Source organism: Pteronotus mesoamericanus, unplaced genomic scaffold (assembly GCF_021234165.1).
Source record: "Pteronotus mesoamericanus isolate MK-2021 breed Mesoamerican mustached bat unplaced genomic scaffold, CSHL_Meso_final contig_269, whole genome shotgun sequence".
In the NCBI taxonomy this organism is placed as follows: domain Eukaryota; kingdom Metazoa; phylum Chordata; class Mammalia; order Chiroptera; family Mormoopidae; genus Pteronotus; species Pteronotus mesoamericanus.
The window spans coordinates 3,148,346-3,168,777 of NW_026555114.1; the positions used below are offsets into that span (position 1 = coordinate 3,148,346).

The 20,432-nt window shown below is 52.8% G+C and overlaps 1 protein-coding gene across 1 annotated transcript; it reads right to left on the reverse strand.

Moving 5' to 3' along the window:
- Window positions 1-217: 217 nt before the first annotated feature.
- Window positions 218-20,114, reverse strand: WNT9B (Wnt family member 9B). The gene is made up of 4 exons (XM_054574913.1): window positions 20,035-20,114; window positions 3,091-3,347; window positions 1,495-1,760; window positions 218-691 (listed from the first exon to the last, which is right to left on the reverse strand). Exons 1-4 carry the CDS (start codon window positions 20,112-20,114, stop codon window positions 218-220), a joined length of 1,077 nt encoding a protein of 358 aa, XP_054430888.1.
- Between the last annotated feature and the right edge of the window lie 318 nt (window positions 20,115-20,432).

Here is a 20,432-nt window from a genome sequence, read left to right on the forward strand (position 1 = left end):
GGAGTAGGGCCTGCACCTCTCACCCTGAGAGTCGAGGGCGGGGAAGACTGCCAGGCCTGATAGAGAGAGGAGTGTGTGTGCTCGGGACGTCTGTCGGTGAGCGCATGCACGCAGGTGTGCCTGCCCGGAGGGGCCAGCTGGACAGCTGGGTGGCCTCAAGGTGCCGGGCACCAAGGGGGGTCCTGGCAGTGCTCAGCTGGCACGCTGGGCAACCGACCTAGTGCTTGCAGGTGTACACGAGCTCCTCCTGCACGCACTGCTGGCACTCCACGTAGCAGCACCACTGCACCTGGCAGTGGCAGGAGAAGGCCACCAGGCGGCTCTGGGTGTCGTAGCCCCGCCCGCAGCACAGGCTGCTGCAGCTGGCTTCCCGGGAGCACACTCTGCCTGCCGTGCCCGGGGAGTACTTGCTGGGCCGGCAGAAGCTGGGGGAGTCCTCCATGTAGACCAGGTCCCCGGGCCGGGGGGCCAGGCCCTTGGTCGGAGTGCCTGGCCTAGCAGGTGCCCACAGCTCCAGGCGGCCCAAGGCCTCGTTGGTGGCACTGGACACCTTGACCGCTGAGTCGTAGCGCAGCTTCAGCACCTGGCCTGTCTCTCGGAATGGGGAGAGCTGCTTCCAGCAGGTGCGTACGGCGCAGGAGCCCGACACGCCATGGCACTTACAAGTGGTCCTGAGGCCACTCTTCACAGCCTGCGAGGAGGGGCAGAACGGAGGCGCAGTCAGAAGCTCAGGGCCCGCGGCCTGAGTCTGCCCCCAGGGTGCCAGCCCTGGCTGGGGAGTGGCAGAAGATGGGAAGGTTTGCTACACGGCACCCCTGTGCAAACTGGCCTGAGGCTCGTCTTCTGCTGGGCAGAGGCAGCCCTAGGCCAGCACGCGTGCTCTGTGAGAGCAGCGTGGGCAGGGTCTTGGCCCCAGCCCCTTCCCTGGGCCAGAATTCTCATGTAGCAGACGACTTGCACACGTGAATACAGCAGCTGCGGTTTATGCCAACTCAGTGATGAGGGCGCAGGACACAGAACTCTGTTTTCTAAAAAACGGAAGCTTCGGCCTGTTCCAACCTTCTCATTCAAATAGACCTAGATACTTTTTACCCTTCAGTTCTCCCTCTGCTCTAGGACCTCAGCTAACTCCCTTCCCTTCCCTGGGCTGCCTCCTCTTCCCTTTTGCAAGTTTCCAAACTATGTTGGCTGCTAGGACCCCCAGGAAGGCTAGTCCTTGGCATGGAGACCCCTCTCCAAACATGTTCCTGCCTCACCAGGCCTGGTCCCAAGCCTGGCTCCCACCTGCTGCCCAGCGCCGGTGACACCCAGGACCCTTTCCTGCTTCCTGGTCATGGTCTGGAGTAGGTGCCCAGGGAATGTTGGTGGAAGGAACGAGGTTCATCCTGTGCTAGCTGTGTGTGTGTGTGTGCTGGGCAGCAGGGCATGGGAGGACCTCCTACAGACCAAGCACCCCAGCGGGCAGGGCCAGAGGCCACCCAGGAACGTGCTTACCTTGATGCCCACGTGGGTGTTGTGGGCGTCTGCCCGTGCCCGCAGGTCTTTGCTTCCTCTCTTGGGCCCCAGGAAGTTGCTCAGGAACTTGGTGCTGTACTTGAGGTTGTCGCCACACACGCCCCACTGCCAGGCCTGCCGGCTCTCCAGGCCCGGGGAGTCATCGCAGGTGCAGCGCTCCATGCGCCCGGCACTGCAGGCCCGGGCCAGGGTGTGGGTGAGGGCAGCTGAGGACACCGAGTACAGGAAGGCCGTCTCCTTGAAACCTGGGCCAGGCACCGGGGAGATTGGGAGGGAGAGGAATGGGCTTAGAGGCTGAGCAGGTGAGCAGGGTGTGAACCTGAGGACGCAGCTGGGGGCAGCCGCCCTGCCACCTGCCCCTTAAACTCAGGTTGCAAGTTGCTGTTTACAATGAGACTTTCTAAATCACCGTGAAGCAGATTCCCAGATTCCCCAGGCAGCAGGTGGGGAACAGATGAGAACACTGAGACGCAAATAGAAGTGACTTAGGCACCTGGTGAGGAACTAAGCTGGGGCGAAGCCACTGGTCTTGACTCCAAGTCCACGTGTGAACAAGTTGGACTAGACCACCTCTGAAGCCCCTGATCCCCTGAAATACGCCCTGTGGGCCTCCTGTGCTTCATGATAATCTTCAGATGTCACTCTCTGCTGCCTCCCGTGGAGTTCACCTGGTGACAGAGTGACTTTGGGTCTCTTGCCAGACCGACCATCCAGCCGCTTCCGGCACCATCGCCACTCTTGCTCTGCTAGGGTGTGGCCCAAAGCTGGCCCCGCTCAAGGGCTCGCCTGCTCTCCAGTGTCCCTGGGGTGCTGGCGACGCGGAGGGTCGGATCAGCTCTGCCCCAGACTGGCCCCAGCCGGGGAGGGCAGCTGGCCTGGAGGCGGCTGGCTGCTGCTCCATGCCACGGCTGCCTTTCTGTCAAAGCCTCTGTTACAGCCCCTGCCCCTTGGAGATAGAGTCTCATGATGACCTGTTTTGCCCCTGAGGCTGCATGTTCTGAGGGTTGACAGGGTCTTGACCAGATCTGTGCCTTCAGTATCCAGCACAGCACTGGCTCACTGGGAGCCTCCCCACGTGCTTAGTGAACGGATCCAGTGGAGGCATGGAGAGGTGCAGGGGAGGCGGGAGGGAGGGAGGGAAAGGTGGATCAATGGATGGGATGAACACAGAAACGGGTGAATCAGTGAACAAGTGAATTCGGCCTGCTTCATGCTATTTGGCCAACTGTTAACTGCCTTCCCTCCGTATACGTCCTTGCACCTAGTTTTGTGGTGTGTACATATGGAGGAGGCTCAGGGATGGGACTGGCGGGGGGGCACCCGTCTCATCTGTGGACTTTCCGGGGTGGGCTGTGCTTCCTCCTGTGTCCTCCTGGCTCCTTTGCTCCCCCCACACTGAGGGAAAAGCTGAGGCTCCTTAACTCCCAGGACTCCTCTCACTTAGGACTGTGCTGGGTTCACGAGGGCGGTGTGGCCGGAGTGCAGGGGCCAGGGGTGCGGGAAGCACAGGCGACCTGCAGTCCTCCTCCCTCCTTGTCCCCCCTCCCCTAGCCCCCCCCCATCTCTCCTCCCTACCTCTCTTGAGCAGGCCTGTCCTTCCCTCCAGGCTGCAGTTCCAGCGCTCATGCCGAAACTGGAACTGGCACTCGAGCAGGCTGAGGTGGGCAGCATCCTGCAGGGTCTCCGCCAGGCCAGGCTCCCGCCGGCAGAGCTGCTTCTGCCGGCGGGACAGCTTCAGCAGGTCGCACTGCTTCAGGTGGGCCCCGCCCTGAGCTGGGGCCGCCGCAGTGCCCAGCCCTGGGAAGGGCGTCAGGACCTCCCGCCCGGTCAGGCTGAAGAGGGCAAGAGAAGGGAGACCTGTGACCCTTGGGGGCGGTAAAGAGGCAGGGAGTGGGGGAGAAAAAGGAGGATGACAGTACCTAAGGATGTGGGCCGGGGAGGGGAAGGGGGCCTTTTGGGGGGACCGCGTTATTTCTGGGAGAGAGGCCAGCCCCATGGAGTCATATTCCCATTTTGCAGAGTAGAAGACAAAGATGCTTACAACAAAGGCTAGTGCAGGATCCCAAACCCGTTTTCCAGATGCCAAAGTCTTACCCACCGTCTTTCCCAAACTTGCCCAATGACAACAATCACCCAGGGTGCTCATTAAAAATATAGGTCCCCAGGATCCCCAGTTGGCAATTCTGTTTCTGTTGGTCTGGAATGCGGCCTGGGGAGTCTGTGTATTTACCACATCCCCAGGCAGCTTCAATGATCAGGGAAGCTGGGGAAATACTTCATGTAGCATTGGCTGCTGTCTGGAGGCGGAGACCACGTTCCTAAGAGGGGCAGGCAGAGTGCTGTGGACGGGGAGCAGACACCCAGCCATCCTCCCTGACAGCGCGCTTTCCCTTCCATATGTCACTGCCCAAGGAATCCCACGCCAACCTAACTTATTTCCGCAATTCCCAGATAGACCTTCAGCCACCTGGCCACTCAGTGCCCGTTACAAAGAAATGTTTGGGGAATACCCGCATAGATGGCAGGATGGATGAAAGAAAGGAGGGAAGGAAGGAAGCAGGGGTAGGTGGATGGATGCACAGACTGACAGATGGGTGAATGAAGGGGAAGGAGCTGAATTTCTATTAGGCCACCAGCCCCAGGCTTCTTGTTCTACAATAACAGCAGTTCATGGATTCTGGAATTGGCTGCCAAGTTCTAATCCTGACTGCCGCTTCCTGGCTGTATAACCTTGAAGCCTCGGTTTTCACCTCTGCTAACTGGAAACAGTGATCCTCTCTACCTGGGCTGCGGGGAGGATTACACGAAAAGTACCGACCGCAGTGCCTGGGACACGCTTGTTTACTTTCCTGCTAGCTGGAGTTTCTCAAAATTCTTTTCTCTTGCAAGATTCTTTACTCTTTAACTTGGGCAGAGCCTTCCCTTTGTCCAGATAAGGAAACAAAGGTTTTATGAAGAGGCAGTGACTGACCTGAGTCACCCAGCAGATTAGCAGCAAAGTGGGGACTAGAATTAGAACTCACTTTCCCTCTCCCCAGAAGCTCTCTGTGAAACGGTTCTACCAGCTCAAGAGATTTACTGTCCCGTACCCTGGTGGCCCTCTGTGTGGGTGGAAGTAGCCCCTTTCTTTTTTAGAACATGCTCGCCTCTTGGCCAAGGTAAAACAGCAACGGTAGAACCACACAATGGTTCTTAAAGCTCCTGCTTGAATGTGGCACTTGTCCTTCCTGCTCATGTGTCACTGGCAGGTCCTGGCCAAGCCCTGAAGGGCCAGAAAGGCCCTTGTCCCATGGACACAGGGAACAGTTCTCCTGTTTGGAGTCACCTGCCCCGGCCAGGACATCTGGCTAGATGCCACACCCTCCCTGTCTGGGCGGGTGTGGGTCCTGGCCAGGTCCCAGCTGCCCCCAGAAAGTGCCTGTAGATTCCAAGCCCACCAGGTGTAGCCAACCCAGTATGGAGCGTATCTCTGAAACCTCTGAGCAGAGACAGATGCTATCAGGCTCCTCCTGGCCCAGCCGGGCCTTGGGTTCCCCTCCCAGACAGGGTGAGGGCAGGGACCCGTTAATCATTAATCTGGGGGCAAATGGGTAAATTTCCAGTCCACCAGGTCTACACCCAAACCCCTCCCTGCAGGCTGGCAGGAAACCCTCAGAGCTTGACCCTTGGCAGGTCCACAGCAGAGCCCGATGTCAACTCCAGCTGAGGAGGCCCCGCCCTGCCTGACTTCCAGAGTGGAGGGCGGCTCAGGGGCTGCAGGGAGCGAAGAGGCAGCAGCCACGTAGCCCCTCCAGTGTCCTCCCCACACCGGGGGGCTGGTGTGAGGGACAGTTTCTACTCACACATTTCCTGTGTTTCAGAAATTGGGAACTTCCTTTTAGCAGCTGATTGACAGATGGGAGAACTCAGTAGGGACAATCAGTAGGGAGAACAAACAAGGAGTGATGGGAATTTTGACCCGTGGGGCTGCACATCCTTGAAGACCTGTCTCAAATGCCATTTTTAAAAAAGATTTTATTTATTTAGAGAGAAGCGAAGGTAGGGAGAAACAGAGGGAGAGGAACATTGATCAGCTGCCTCTTGCATACACCCTGATCAGGGACCTGGCCCGCAACCGAGGCATGCACCCTGACTGGGAATCAAACCGGCAACCTTTTGCTTTGTGGGACAGTGCTGAACCAACTGAGCCATGCAAGAATAATAGCTATTATTGTTATATCATTATAGCTATATTGTGTGATAATGATATGGTATGATATGATATCATATGATATATCTACCATTTTGAATGCTTATTACTCAGACCTTTAAATTACTATGTGAACACCTGCTGGGTGGGCTGCCTATGTGTTCCTTCTATCTACATGGTTAGCATGTGGTCCCTGTAGGCCATTTTATACCACATGACCTTGCTTCTCTGGCCTGTTGATTGGACCAATGAGGATCACATGACCCAAGCTGGGCCAATCAGTCCTTTCTCTGGGAATTTGGAATTTGAATTAAATGAGCATACAGTTGCTTTCTCTCTTTCCTTTTGGGTGACTGGGCCAGTAACTCAGGTGATTAAAAAAAGAAGCTGGTCTAAAGAAAAAAATAAACCAAATGCATCAAGAGAAGCTGAGGTGAGATTAGGAGAGAGAATGCGGGGCGCTCTTCAGCCGCGGGACCGGGAGTCTCCCTGAGGTCAGCTGTGTTCTTGCCTGAGACACCCCTGCAGTACAGTGTCAAGGCTTGGAGTTAGTTTGTCTAACTTAGGGTGTCTGCCGCCCCTGATAGGACCTTATGACAGCTGTGGGGTCCCAGCATGCCCTCAGGCTGTGCGTGTGAGCCAGGCTCGGCACCCTTTCCCCATCCACAGGCACATGTTTTCTTTTGTTGTTTTTTGAATTTTGTGTAATAGACCCTGTGATTGATGGCCCCAGGAGTCCAGTATAAAGTCGGTTAATTTTATTAGTGGTAATGACACTTAGTAGTGATTAATGGTCAGGAAAGGCAGCCAACCGCACAGGGGCCTCAGGCCACACTGGGCTTGGTCTGCCCAGGGCTGCTCTCCAAGAAGGCTCCCTGGCGCTGCCCTGCAGGTCCCGGGAAGGCAGCTGAGGGCCCTTCCAGGACCCAGCTTCCTTCTTATTTGTTTTCTATGTTGCAGTTAAGGATCATATTTCCTTTGAAGAAATAGGGCCATGACATCAAACTTAGAAAACACCTCAAGGCATTTCTTAAACGGTGCTTGTGAACTCTTGCCACATGCTCATCCCAGAGCAGCTGCTGGGGAAGGCTTCTTCCTGGACCTCAGAAGAGTTCTAGCTGGTGCTAGAGCTGCAGTCTGTCCTGGGGTCAGTGGGCCTGATCCACTCCCCTTGAAGACACAATACTCTCTGGCACCCTAGGCCCGAGAACCCTACCCGCCAGGCCCCTCTGCAAAACTCTCAGTTGCCAACATGTTAGTTGAGCCTCCTGGGGGTAAACCAGAGAAGATCAAGTGAGCTTCATTAGTCTAATGAATCTAAACCTTGAGTTTTAATAAAGACACTGCTCACTCCACGGTGAGCTCAGAGCTATCAGCCAAACAAATGACAGGATTCTGAACTGAAGAGCAGACAATGAATAATTTGCATACTAGCTAATTGCTCTTCTAGACTGGGGGACCAGCTCCTGGGGTTTCTCTGCCTGGGATCACCCCCTTCATTGGTTGCACCTACTTTAGCCCAACTGGTCTCCCCCATTCCTGCTTCCAGTCCAGCTCCCCCAGGCTGATTTCTAGACTCTGTTTTCCCATTCAGAAAGCAACAACCCCACGTGACCAGCTCTATTCTCCTCCCTTCTTTGCCCCCAGCCTGTACCTTCTGCCCCCGGCACCCTTGGCCCGTGACCCTTAGGTTAATAATAAGACAGGAAGCCCCCATTTCCACACAATGAGAAGTGTCTGGCTTTGACCCCAGATCATCCCCAGCCACTTCCTGACTACCTTATCTCCCCCCACAGTGGGAAAGGTCAAGGGTGCCCCTCAGGACTTCATCTCACATACCCCCAATTCCACCCCCAGATCTCTTCTGCCCACTCCTGGCCCTTCCCACCTCTGCCTCCTTTCACGTTCCCCAGTGCTCACCCCATCCGCAGTTTGGGCTAAGGCCACCCCACCGGGGATGACCTTGAAGTAAGCAAAAGAAGGTTCTCCAGGCTGTGGGGAAAGCTGCTCAGGAGACTACTTTGGTTTACCATCAGCAGGACCCAGGAACCATCAAACCCCTGAGAAGAGATGGGGTTCATCCTGGAGCAATCACCCATCATCTGCTGGAGTGTGAGGACTCAAGGACCTCAGGCCCCCAAGACAACAGTGACCCAAGTAGTTGGGTCCCAGGTCTGCCCTCACTCCCTGGTGACCTCGAGGATGTCCACTCACTCCCTGAGCTCACTCCATCTAACAAGTACACATTGACTAGTGGGACAGCATGGCCAGAGTCAGACCACTTGGGTTCAAATCCACCTCTACCTCTTACTAGTTGTGCCACCTTGGGAATGGGACTCTACCTCTCTACGTCTCATCTTAAAAATGCAGGAAATCACAGTACCTGCTTCTCAGGGCTGTCCTGAAGATGAAATGAATTCACCTTTGTAAAGAAAGCTCTTACAACAGTGCCTGGCACATAAAAAGTTCCAGATAAGTAGCATTCATAAGTACCTACTATGTGCTGGGCACTGAGACCTGCTCCTGCCCTCAAAGAGGTCACAGTCTGGAGAGAACTTGGCTGGATCCGAGGGTACACTCTCCTGAAGCCCCAAATGGCAGGGAAAGAAGAAAGTTTTGAACCAGTCCAGCTCCCCAGGGAACAATAAGTAGCGGCTCAGGGACCCAGATAAGAACTCCTAGGCCCACCTTGGTGAGAATCTGACTTCAGCCAGTCCCCTCCTGCCTGTGGTGGGAGGTAGGGGAAGGGGGTGGGGGAGGAGGCAGGAGGAAGCTCCCAGACCTGGCATGTGAAGGGCACTTTCCATCACCTGGGGGTGCCCTAGGCCCCCCCCCCCACTCTTGTTTCTGCTTGAGAGGGTCTGATGGGTCCCAAGGAGGCTGTCCCAGGATGTGGCGGGTAAGTGGCGGGAGAAGGGGGTGGTATAGGGCAAGACTGGTGGTTTCCAGGGCACTGGGTCCTGCCAGCATGTCTGGACACATAGCTGGAGGGGCCAGGAGCTGTGCCTGGCACCAGGGTCCATGCCAACTGCAGGCAGCTGCCTGGGAACCAGGAAAGCCTTGCTCTGCCTGGAGCATTGGCCTTGGCCCTACAAAACCCCATTAGATGCTCTGATAACAGGCTTCCGCTGCAGGGCCATTTACATGGTAAATGCTCCTTTTGTGCTTTCATCTCAAACATCTCACCCCACCTCTCCCAGCCCTCACTAACCCCCCCTCCCCCCACACACTCACATTTGTTACCTCTGCCCGTGCTCTCCACGACCTACCTCTTCCCAGCAGGAGACAGTTAGTGAGGGCAGTGACTCCTAGGAAAAGAGGATGCATGGTTCCAAGCCAACAGTCCTTCTGCAGAGAAGGGACCACCTCAACACTCACCCCAGGCCGCCCCCGCCCTGACCCCCATCTTGTTGTCACCAGATGTACCAGCAGCACATCCTTCCCTCCATCTTTCAGACTCCCGCCTCCTCTCCTGGATGCAGTGTCACCTCACGCCTCCTCCAGGAACGTGTCCTGAATGAGCAGCCTGGCCAATCCATTTCCTACCTTCACTCCAACTCCCTCCCCCCTCTCCTTTCACTCACTCACTCATTGAACATCAATATAAAGGATTTTTGTGAGCATCAGCTTCATGCCAGGTCTTCCCGCAGAAGGCTGAAATAAACAAGGACTCACTACTTTCCTGCCTGGGTCCCCCAGCCCCTCCTGGTCCCTCCTTCAGCCTTCTCAACCCCTATGGGGCCTGGGAGAGCCTTGCTTTCCTCCCCCGCTCTTAACCTCAGAACCCACCTTGAGGACTGAATCTCGTCACCACCTACCCCCTAAGAGCCCACCAGGGCCTCATCCCCTACCCCATTCCTGGCTCAGAGAGAAAGAGCCTTTCCCAGCTGTGGGCTTTGTCTCTGCAAGAACAGCCCCACTTCCTGCTTCCGCAGACAGGGCTGCGGCTGAGGATGGCATTGGGAGACATGTGCTCAGGAGCTAAGTGGGCAGCCTGCTTTGCATCTCAACAATCTCGGTATTTACAGCATAACTAGTGCAACATCTGGGAAGGAAATGCTTCCCCCTTCCTCCTTCCTGTCTCGCTCCCTCTCCACTCAGGCTGAGGCTGAAGCTGAGGACATGAAGCCTTCGTCTCTCATATGCATGGGCCAGGGGGTATGGAGGGTCCCAAAGACACCCCTGTGCGGGGGAATCCCTCACCTCCACAGCAGCCCCTGGTCCCTGGCTGGGCCCAAATGTATACCATTTGCATTATTACATTTTAGCGCTGCATACATCCTTTAAGATCACCCAGTCCAGAGGTGTTTTGCCCTGATGGCTCCTAAGAGGTATCCCAGAGGATTCTAGGGGCAGAGAAGAGGGCAAGAGGTTTGCCAAGTGTCTCTGCTTTGACCTGTCTGGTGCCTTGGGAGTTCATGTAAGATTTATAGTCCAAAGTGACAACTGAGTTAGTGACAGGGCTAGCACTGTGCCCCAGGTCTCCTAACTGTTTCTATCAAGCCATCTGGTGATTTCTGCTTTTGGTTTCAATGGCTTCAGGAAAGCAAAATCAGCCATCACCACAGGAAATGTCTAGAGAGACAGGAACACAAGACAGGTAGGTTTGAAGAGAAGGAAGCCTGGTCAAAACTCTGGCCCTCTGGGCAAAGGGAGAGGATTCTTCGTTAAAAAGACTACTTTTCCCTTGGTCTAAAACTCACTCTTTTTTCAGCCATACGTCAGAAATCGAGCTTTTGACTTTAGAGAAGCAGCCTGCTTATTCATACTAAAGTGTGAGAGTCTGATAGAACGCAAGTGCCTGAGAACATACTCTGCTAGGTAGAAAAATGTCAAAGAAGAGTGTCTGGGATTGTGAAAAAAGGGGAAGCCTGGAGGAAAGACGGAGAAGAGCAGAGAAAAGGGAGGCCAGAAGCCCTGATGACAAGCTTCCCTAGCTTTTTTGGTTCACAGGCTCAGCCCTGACCTAGGGGAGGAGCAGAGCAGGAGGCTCGGGGTGGGGGCTGCAAGGAAAGGCAAGCAGTTGCTGAGGCTCTATCTCCTTGCAGCAAACAACACCTTCATCCAGCTCTGGCCCGACCACGGCATGCTGTCTCCTAGACTAGGTAACTTCGGCCAACTTATTAACCATAGCAAGTTGACCAACTAACTCTAACTAGTTTGGCATGCTCTTGAGTGATCACCCTCTTCTCTGTGGACAGCAGGCTCAAGCTGGACTATGGGTCCTGGAAGAGTCAGGCCCCTAGGGAATGTCTCAAGTGTGATCACTCTGTGACAAGGACAGTTTCATTGTTTGCAGATGCCCTGGGTAGAGCCGACCCACGCTACAGATTCCATTTGTCCTTTGGTAGGTCCCAGGGATGGCCCATTCCCACCCCCTCAGCTCCAGACAGAGCAGGAAGCTTCTAACCTCATCAAGGAGTCACTCCCTGAATATGCCTACAGAGGGCCAGAGTGGCCAGGACAGCCCCAGGATGTCCCCTCGGGAACAGAGAGGGATCCTGCAGAGCAGGACCAGGACAGCGTCCCACCTTGGGACATCTGGGACTCACAGTGAGCCAGCACTGTAGCAGATGGCCCCTCCCTCAGGCCAGGCCAGCCTCCCCTTGTCCTCTGGCCGTGGCTCTCCGTGCCCCTCTGTACGCTCTAACCTCGACCTGGGATGCCTTTCCCACTCCAAAGCCCCTCATGGAACCCCGTACTTCTGTATAGCCTTTTTCAACAATACAGGGAATGGGACACAAGACCCAGAGGGCCTATCCTGCTCTAACATGCTATGATGTTTGTTTGTTTCCTCTAGGAAGCCTCTTTACTTGCCAGCCCCATCCTACTTTAACCGACCTCTTTCTTTGTCTTCTTCTACTTTTGCAGATATAGTACCATTACTTTTGCATGGTTGGCACTTTTTTCTCCCTCCTCAGGGCTGTGCAGACAGTCTAAGTAGCCTGTAAACTCCTTGGTAGAGATCATAGTTTCTTATCCCCTGAGGTCCTCCTGTCCCCAGCCCAGATCTTTCACCCCAAGCGAGTGCTCCTCAGACACCTGTTGGCTGCATAAATCCCTCAGATTGATGTCCAACACCAGGCAGAGTGTAGCTCTAGGCTCTCCCTCAGCCTCCCCCAGCCCTACTTACTGGCCTTCCAGCTATCAGGCTTCCAAGCTCGGCACTGCAGGCTCCGGGAGGGCGTAGCTCTGAGGAGCCCGCCTGTGGCCACGCCCTCCCTGGTCCTCAGGCCGATCCCTCGTGCTTGCTCTCCCCGACGCCCCATCTCAGGGCCGCCTGGCTGTGGTCAGTGGGACCCTGAGTCCTTCAGCCCTCTCAGCCCCTCTGGGGACTGGGAGAGCCGGGAGGGCTTCTGAATCTCAGTTCCTGGGGACGAGCTGGGCTCAGAGCAGCCTGAGCCTCCCTTTGGTAACAAGTGAGGACCAGCCAAGAACTTCACCGAAGGCTTTAAAACTCAGCTTGCACAACCTCTCAGTGCTGAAAGTGTGCTGCACGTTCACAAGGCTTTATCCACAATTCCAAACTCCAGAAAGCTCAGAAAACTACAAAGTTTTTGTACAGTAGTGGTGAACTCATATGGCAGAGGCTTGACCTGAACCAAAGTGAGAATATTTATGGTTTTAATTTATTCCAACCTGTAGATGCTTTCCCACAGAAATAAAGTGTCTGATTATGGGGTGCTGCCCTGGACCTTGCTAGGGATGTGATGTTGCACGTGATGTATGCATTATATTACCTTTCTAAAATCGGAAAATTCTTGAATTCTGAACCGCATTTGGCCTCAAAGGGATCGTAACTGTCAGGAAAGCGGACCTTCTTTGCTCTTCCCCTAAAACCAGTTTCTTTGGAAATTCTGGCACTGACTCATCATGGGGGCCCAAGCCTCCCCTGGCTCTTTTGAGACTCTTCCCCTCCCCACCTCCACCCCCCAGCCGTCTTCTCTCCAGTGAGGGGTCTGGCCTTGAGGCAGCTGCCCTACCCTCCAAGCTCATCTCAGTTGCCACCTGATTCCCATGGAAGGCCAGGTGTGGCTGACTCCTGGAGTCTCATGGGCGCAAGTCTCTTCTAGGTCTGATCCAGACCGAGGTCAGATCATGGCAACGCGATGTGTGCTCGAGAGAACCAAGTGTGAGCAGATGAAAGAACAAATGTGATGAGGCAGAGAGGGGGGTTCTGGGGCAGAGGAAGGACCAGTGACAGGGAGAGGGGACTGCCCACCCTGGCATTTCCTGCAGACTAGGAAGCAATGCTAGGTCTGTGGGTCGGTGGGGGGGATGGAGGGGGAACTGAGACAACAACAGGGCCCCGAGACCTCTGTCTGAAAGGAGCTATGCGTGAATTGGAGACGTAGGCACAGGAAGAACTGGGAAACAAACGATGAGTTTAAGACATGAAGTACAAGACATGATACAGGCCAAGGGAAAGGTGTGGGTGACAGAGTGGAGGCCTCAGGGGGTCAGAGCTGCCCGGGGCAGGCAGGCCTCCGCTGGGGCTCGACAGGCGCGTGAGGAGGGACAAAGAGATCGGCTCTGGACTGTGACAGACTAGAATTCAAATCTTGGTGCTGCCAGCCCCTGGCTGCGTGACTTTGGGCAAAGCAATTGTCACCCACCTGTACCTACTTCCTAGGCTGTCACAATGGTTAAAAGAGAAGATGTTCACAAAGTGCAGAGCACAGGAAGGTTTCAAGTTCTACAACGACTGAGTTCAAAGTGAAGGGAGGAAGGAACAGATGTCATTAAAGATGCTCCTTAACTTGGATGCCCTATAATGGACCATGAGCTTTCTTAGACTCCTATACATAGCTAGCACTCAGCACTTTTATGTACATTTATTTAACCCTCACAAAAATTCTATGAAATAAAGAGTAACCCATTTTTACAGATGGGAAAACAGATCAGAGCATCTAACTGACTTGCCCAGGGTCACAGTAAGTGGTTGGATGAAGGATTTGAACTCAGTTTGTGTGACTCCAAGTCCAGGGCCTTGGGCTGCCTCCATGCCCACCCTGGGTGATGCCTGGGTGGTGTCCCCTCACAGTGCCTGGCTCACTTCCCCTTGAGTCCAACTTCTACCTGAGCACATGACCCTGAGGGCACCAGGACCTCTCTTGCTCAGGAGATTCCAGTCCAGGAGTCCCTATGACCTGCTTCCCTCTCCTCTTTTTTCCACTCCACAGCCTCAGAAACTCCACCACCATCCACTGAGGAGGCTGGTTTGACCCTAAACCCAACTTTAGAGCGCAGCTCTTGGGTGGGGGGTAGTTACAGCTCAGCCAGGGCCAATTGGCCTAGATTCTTTCCCCCAACACAATGATTCTTATCAGTGATATTTGGCTTGCAATCCACCAACCCAAAGCAGTAAAATTTATTTCACCCTTTCTTCCCTCCAACCCTGTTTTTCTCAGGACCAAATTAATTCCTAAAAATGTTTTTTTTAATTTAAAAAAATACCATCTAAATACAAAAAACACTTAAGAATAATTTTTAAAAAAATACTTGCGCCCTGGCTTGTGTGGCTCAGTGAATTGAATGCAGCCTGCAAGCCAGAGGGTTGCCAGTTCGATTCCCAGTTAGGGTACACTCCTACCCCATTTGGGGTGCCTGAGAGGCTATCTGGTTGATGTAGCTCTCACGCATTGCTGTTTCTCTCCCTCTTTTTCTCCCTCCATTTCCCTCCTTCTAAAAGTACATAAATAAAATATTTAAAAAAAAATATTTGTAAGACCTGCATAGTGAAAATTACAAAAACTGCTGAAAGAAATTTTAAAAGCTCTAAATAGAGAAAGAGAGATTTCCTGTTTATAAAGCAGTTATGAAGCAGTAGACTCAATATTATCTGAATACCCATCTTTTATAAATTGATTTATAGATTTAGTGCAATCCAAATCAAAATCCCAGCAGGCCTTCCTGTAGATATTGATAAGTTGATACTAAAACATAGGTGGAAATACAAAGGATGTAGAATAGCCAAAACAATTTTGAGAAAAGAATTACTCAATAGCTGCAGGAAGCAAGACTGTGTGGTAGTGGCATAAGGATAAGCATGTAGAGAGTCCAGAAATAGGTCCTCAAATATTGGCTCAATTAATTTGCAACAGAGATGGCAGTGCAGAAAGAATCATCTTTTTAACAAATGGTACTGGAACAAGTGGATGTCCACATGAAAAGCAATACACTTTTACCCTTGTCTCGCACCATACACGTACAAATTAACTAAAAAAGAATCATAGACCTAAGCGTAAAAGCTAGGCCTATGAAGCTTCTAGAAGAAAATATTGGAGGAAATCTTTACAACCTCTGGTAGCGATTTCTTTGACGGGACACACAAAACCTGTACAAGAACATGTTGAAAAAGTGTACGTCATCAAAATTAAAAACTTATTCATAAAATACCAATAAGAGGATGAAAAGGCAAGCCACAGACAGGGATAAAATATTGCCAATACTTTCTGACAAAGTATTTGTATCCAAAATATTAGAGAACTCTTACAGCTCAGTAATAAGAAAACAAATACAGAACACAATTAAAAAGATGTTCACATGACCAATAGTCACATAAAAAAATTCAACATACCATCCATTAATGGAAAAAGGCAAATTAAAACCACAGTGAGATATCAATACATACCCACTAAAGTGGCCAAAAGAATATGGAATACTTGAAATTCTCACACATTACTGCGTGAAATGGTACAACCACTCTGGAATACTATTTGACTGTTTCTTATAAAGTTGAACATACATGTACCATACGATCTAACCATCTAGTCCTAGATATTTATCCAAGAGAAATAAAAACATATGTCCACAAAAAGACATTTACATAACAACTTTATTTGGAATAGCCCTAAATTGGAAAAAATCCAAATGTCCATCAACTGGTGAATCAATAAACAAATTGAACACATCCACACAATGAAACACTACTCAGCCAAAAAAGGAATGTGCTACTGATATACACAACAACATGGATGAATCTCAAAACACCATTTTGAGCGAAAGAATTCATACAGCAAAGGCTATATACCATATGACTCCATTTATATGAACTTCTACAATGGACAAAACTAATGTATAATGACAGAAAGTAGAGAAGTGGTGGCTTGAGGCCAGTGGGGGAGGGTCGGCTGCAAAGGAGCCCAGGGGCCCTCTGGGAGGAAGGTAACGTTCCATAAAGTAATTGTGGTGGCGGTTACATGGGGGCAGACATTTGCTAAAACCCAAACTATGCTCTTAGAATACATGCATTTTATTGAATGTAATGTTGATTTGGGAAAAGTGGTAAAGTTGTGTTTTGTTTCTTCACCATGACAACATCTCCACAACCCACGCCGATGGCTAGAACCCCAACAACAACCATGAGTCCTAAGCACTGTACTGAGCACTTAGTATGTGCTTGGCAACTGTCAGGCCTTTTCCTTCATTGTCTCCATTAAGCCTCACGCCAGCCTTCATGATGGGTGATATTACCTCCCAGACTCAGCAAGGCCGAGACATTCGCTCAAAGGCACACAGTTAGCAAGAGGCATGATCAGGATTCAAGCTCAGGTCTAGCTGATTCAAAGGCCTGTGCTTTCATAAACTTCTCTGTACCATCTCCAGAGAGGAAAGAAACCCAACAAGAGCACAGAGATGACGCGTTTGAAAAGAAACAAAACACAGAAGTTAACTGTGATTTTAAAATTGTTTCCACAGGAGCTATTTCCAGTTACAAAGCCATTGGTATGACTTAAAGACTATATTGGATGGCAAGACCTGTCCTGTGTCCAGCTCATCGCATAAATGCCTGTTCATTTATAAAACATCACATAAGTTAATCTTTGCAGAATCCCCAAGCCAACTGAGCCAAAACATAAGCCTGTGGGTAATCCCAGACTTCCAGGCCAGGACCAGCCTCTTAGGGAACCTTACAACCTCCAAATGCTACAGACCCTGGAGGCAAGTGACTTGGCCATAGATGACGCAGAGTGGTCCAGAGCCAGGGCAAACCTGAGCCCCTGACTTTGTGGTCTACCTCCCATCCCACGGTCAACATGCTGTCCTCTGGGAGCCCACCTGACATCCTGACAGGGCTCAATGCACCCTGTCTCACTGCTGAGGACAGAGGAGAATGTTGTGGCCTCACCCATCCCACCACAGCCAAGAGGATCTGACAGGGTCAACTAAGAGGAAAGGGGGTCGCCCTCCTTCCCAGCTGCTGCTTCCCTGGGTGACCACACAGTATTAGCTTTGGAGGCTGTAGGGCAGAGAGCCCAGACTGGTTTCTACCCTTTCTCTCCCACTAATTCGCTGTGTGACATTGGGTGAGTTGTTGAAACTTTCTGACCCTTGGTCTCCTTTTGGGCACTATTTTACACCCATGCAATATTCCTCAGGAACGGCTTTGAGATCAGCTGCAAGAAGACTTGTGCGAGGAAGTTATTCATAAATTACAATACTAGTTATCAGGCCATTATCACCATCAACAGAATTAGGCTCTAGGCTCATGCAAAGCAGTAGAAGCAGCTGCCAGCTCACTGTGGTTTGGAAATGATGGTTGTTTCATTCAAAAATAGGGGTAATAATACGTGACTTGTTCAAAGCAGGGAGTGGGAGCAGACGTCCCTTGGGGGTCACTTCCAACTCTTAAGTCTATGATTCTATGATTTTTGAAGACCCCAATAAGATTGGCCTCGCTTGCTCGCCTTCTGTTTGAATTTTCTTTTACCAAAACACTTCATCTTATAATCAGAAATGAGACTTCCAAAGCAAATGACCTGGAAAAGGGAGAAGCACATTGCCTCACATTCTCACTAGTGTGGATGACTGACAAACATTTCTTCCAGAGAGCAACATCTGAAGGGAAGCCGGGAACCCTGGCCTGACTGGGAAGCAACAGGGCTTCCCCAGTGAGACCGCAGGCTCTCTGAGACCAAACACAGAACAGCACGAGGTTCCAGTTTCCGCTTATTCTCTTAGTGTTTGTCCAGCTTCCCAGACTGCGGAGGTGGTGGCTTGAGTGTGCTTTGCCAGCTCTGTCCAGCCAGGCTCAAGGCCTGTAACAGGTGGCTCCAATACTCGTGTGACCCCTTTCAGTCCTAACCCAGGCCGAATCCACCATCTCCCCTCTCATTCCCAAGGCTGCCCGTGTGCTCAGTCCTCAAATTCTAGCCTCTGGCACTGCTTCGAACTCCTCTCCCTTCCCACCACACCAACAAGGGTGGTCCAGGCTTCCTGGAGCTCCCTTCCTTCTACCCCACCTGGCCCTTGTCCCATCCCTAACCCCCCAAACCCAAACAAACAGAACAGTGGAAATGAGCTGGTGTCCTAGAGGATGCAGGCGCCACGTGTCCTCACCCTCTCCATTCCAGCTCAGAAGCCCTTCTCAGCCCTGGGATATCAAGATACTCTGCCTAGTCTCCTAAAAGTGATCATCGTCATGCCCTGCTGGTGCGGCTCACTGGATTGCGCTCCAGCCTGTGAACCAAAGGGTCGCCAGTTTGATTCCAGGTCAGGGCACCTGCCTGGGTTGTGGGCCAGGTCCCTGGGCATGTGAGAGGCAACCAATAGATGTATCTCTTATACATTGATGTTTCCCTCCCTCTCTTTCTCCTTTTCTTCCACTCTCTCTAAAAAATAAAATTAAAAAATCTTTTAAAAATATCATCATCATTATCATCATCATCATCATCACCACCAGTATTAGTTGAGCATTTACTATGTACTAGATGCTGTCCTAATTGCTTTACAGGTGCTATCTCACATAGCCTTCATATGAAATAGGCACTATTATCCTCATTTTACAGATGAGAAACCAGGGCACAGAGAGGTTAAGTAATTGGACCAAGAGCACACAGTTAGCAAGTCGCAGAGTTGGGAAAGGAACCCAAAATTTGTGCCGTTATACCCTGCCTGCTGAGGCAATCACAACGCCTTCAAACCTGAAATCACTGGGGAACAAACACGTTTGTGCACTGCTCTTGAAGTGGATCTAGAGGCTCAGTCATATCAAGCTCATCCCCTTCTTTGTAGAAGGGGTCACTGTAGCCCAGAGGCTGAGTGGTCTTCCCAAGTCACCAGCAGCCAAGCCCAGTGCTAGGGTTTGAGCTGATAAACCCTTGCCCCTTCCATATAGTTCAAGAGCAGCCATTGCCCACAGCCAAGGCACATTTTAACCAGAGGTCATGACCTGGAAATTAGGCCACAGTTCTTATTCCAGCCTGTCCTGTACAGGACATCTCAGACCCTTACGCGCTCTTCTCTGGGAGGTCCTTAAAAGCAGTCTCTGGGAGGCCACTTGCTTGGTGTTTTCTTGCCTTTGCTGTAGTCAGACTCTAAACCTCACCCTGATTTGGAGTGAAGATCACAAAAAAATGGCATGATTCAAAGTAACAGATCGTCCATAGCTGGAGCGGGCTTTGGATGGAGGTCAGGAAAGTGCCTTCACACCCACGACCCCATTTCCCACCCCAAGTCCCTGCAATTCAGGGTCAGAGAATGAGGTACAATTAATTGCCCTGTAACTTGCGCTCTATACACTCCTAGTTCCCATCCCCGCTCTCTCCCCAGGTGTCAGCCCAGCTCTCATCCCGCTTTTCCCATATCGTACGCCGCCTCTCCCCTTATGCTCTCCGTCATTCTCCTGAGAATTCGCCCAACGCCAGGTCTAAGATTTGGTCGGATTTCCCCAACTGACGTTCCACAACCCTCTCCCCCGGCGTCTCCAGCTGACAGTCCTCTCATTCCTCCATTCTTGGATCTGCGTGATCCCCTTCCCCGGCCTCCGTAACAACCCACCACCGCCCATTCACCCGACGCTCCGGGTCTCCGCTCCGCGGGACGAAGGCAGAGGGTGGGGAGGGTGGCCCAGGCCAAGACTGTGGCTAGACAGAGCCCATGATAGGGGCAGACAGGACGCCGAGTGAGGCTCAGAGAGGGCATCAGAGCGCAAGAGGGACACCTGGGAGGGCTGGGACACGGAGCGCCAGGGCGAACAGGGCAAGGGTCCGAGACGCGTGCAGGGTCCGGGACCTTGGGCCAGGGTCTGAGATCGAGCGGAGTGAGCGGGATGAAGTCTCGGACAGGGAAGGGTGAAAAGATTGTCCGCGAAGGGGAGCAGAGAGTCGGACGCTAGAAGGTGCGATGGGGAGCTGAGCCCGGGAAGCCAAAGACGGGACTCGCCACGCGAACTCCGACCAGAAGGTGGGGCTGGGTGAGGCTGGCGCTAAGGTCTGAGTTCGAGATCCGGCCGGGGCCAGAGGGACGGAAAAGTTGGCCTTGCGGTAGCCGGAGGAGGGGTAGGCAGGCGGGCCGGGGGCGTGGGCCGGGGCGCGGCGGGCACTGACCCGAAGTAGGCGGCGGCAGCGGCGGCAGGCAGCGCCAGCAGGCAGAGCGCGGCCAGAGCCAGCGCGGGCGAGGGGCGCATGATGCCGGCGGCGCCCTGTCGCATCTACTTGCGCCGCTCAGCGCTCGCAGTGCCGCCACCAGCCGCCCGCGGGGCTTTAAACCCGGGAAGGGCGGAGCGCGAGCGTGGAGAGGGAGCGGCGTCGGCGGCCACCCCACCCCCGGTGGCGAGCCCCCTGTTCCATTGGCCCCGCAGGACTCGCCCCGCCCCGTCGCGGGTGGGGTCGCCGTCTCAGGACCGCCCCCACCCCTACCCGCCCCCATTTACCCCTTCCACCCGCCCTAGGTGAGAGCTCACCTGACGCCGGGTCCACCTGGGGACGCGACCGTGGAACCTGAA

Excerpts from the sequence above, each read along its gene's own strand:
- WNT9B (XM_054574913.1), bottom strand. The coding sequence starts at position 20,114 with ATGCGCCCCTCGCCCGCGCTGGCTCTGGCCGCGCTCTGCCTGCTGGCG. Across the intron at positions 1,761-3,090 it reads GACAGGCCTGCTCAAGAGAG|GTTTCAAGGAGACGGCCTTC; the intron begins GTAGGGAGGAGA and ends TGCCTGGCCCAG. Across the intron at positions 692-1,494 it reads ACACCCACGTGGGCATCAAG|GCTGTGAAGAGTGGCCTCAG; the intron begins GTAAGCACGTTC and ends CCCTCCTCGCAG.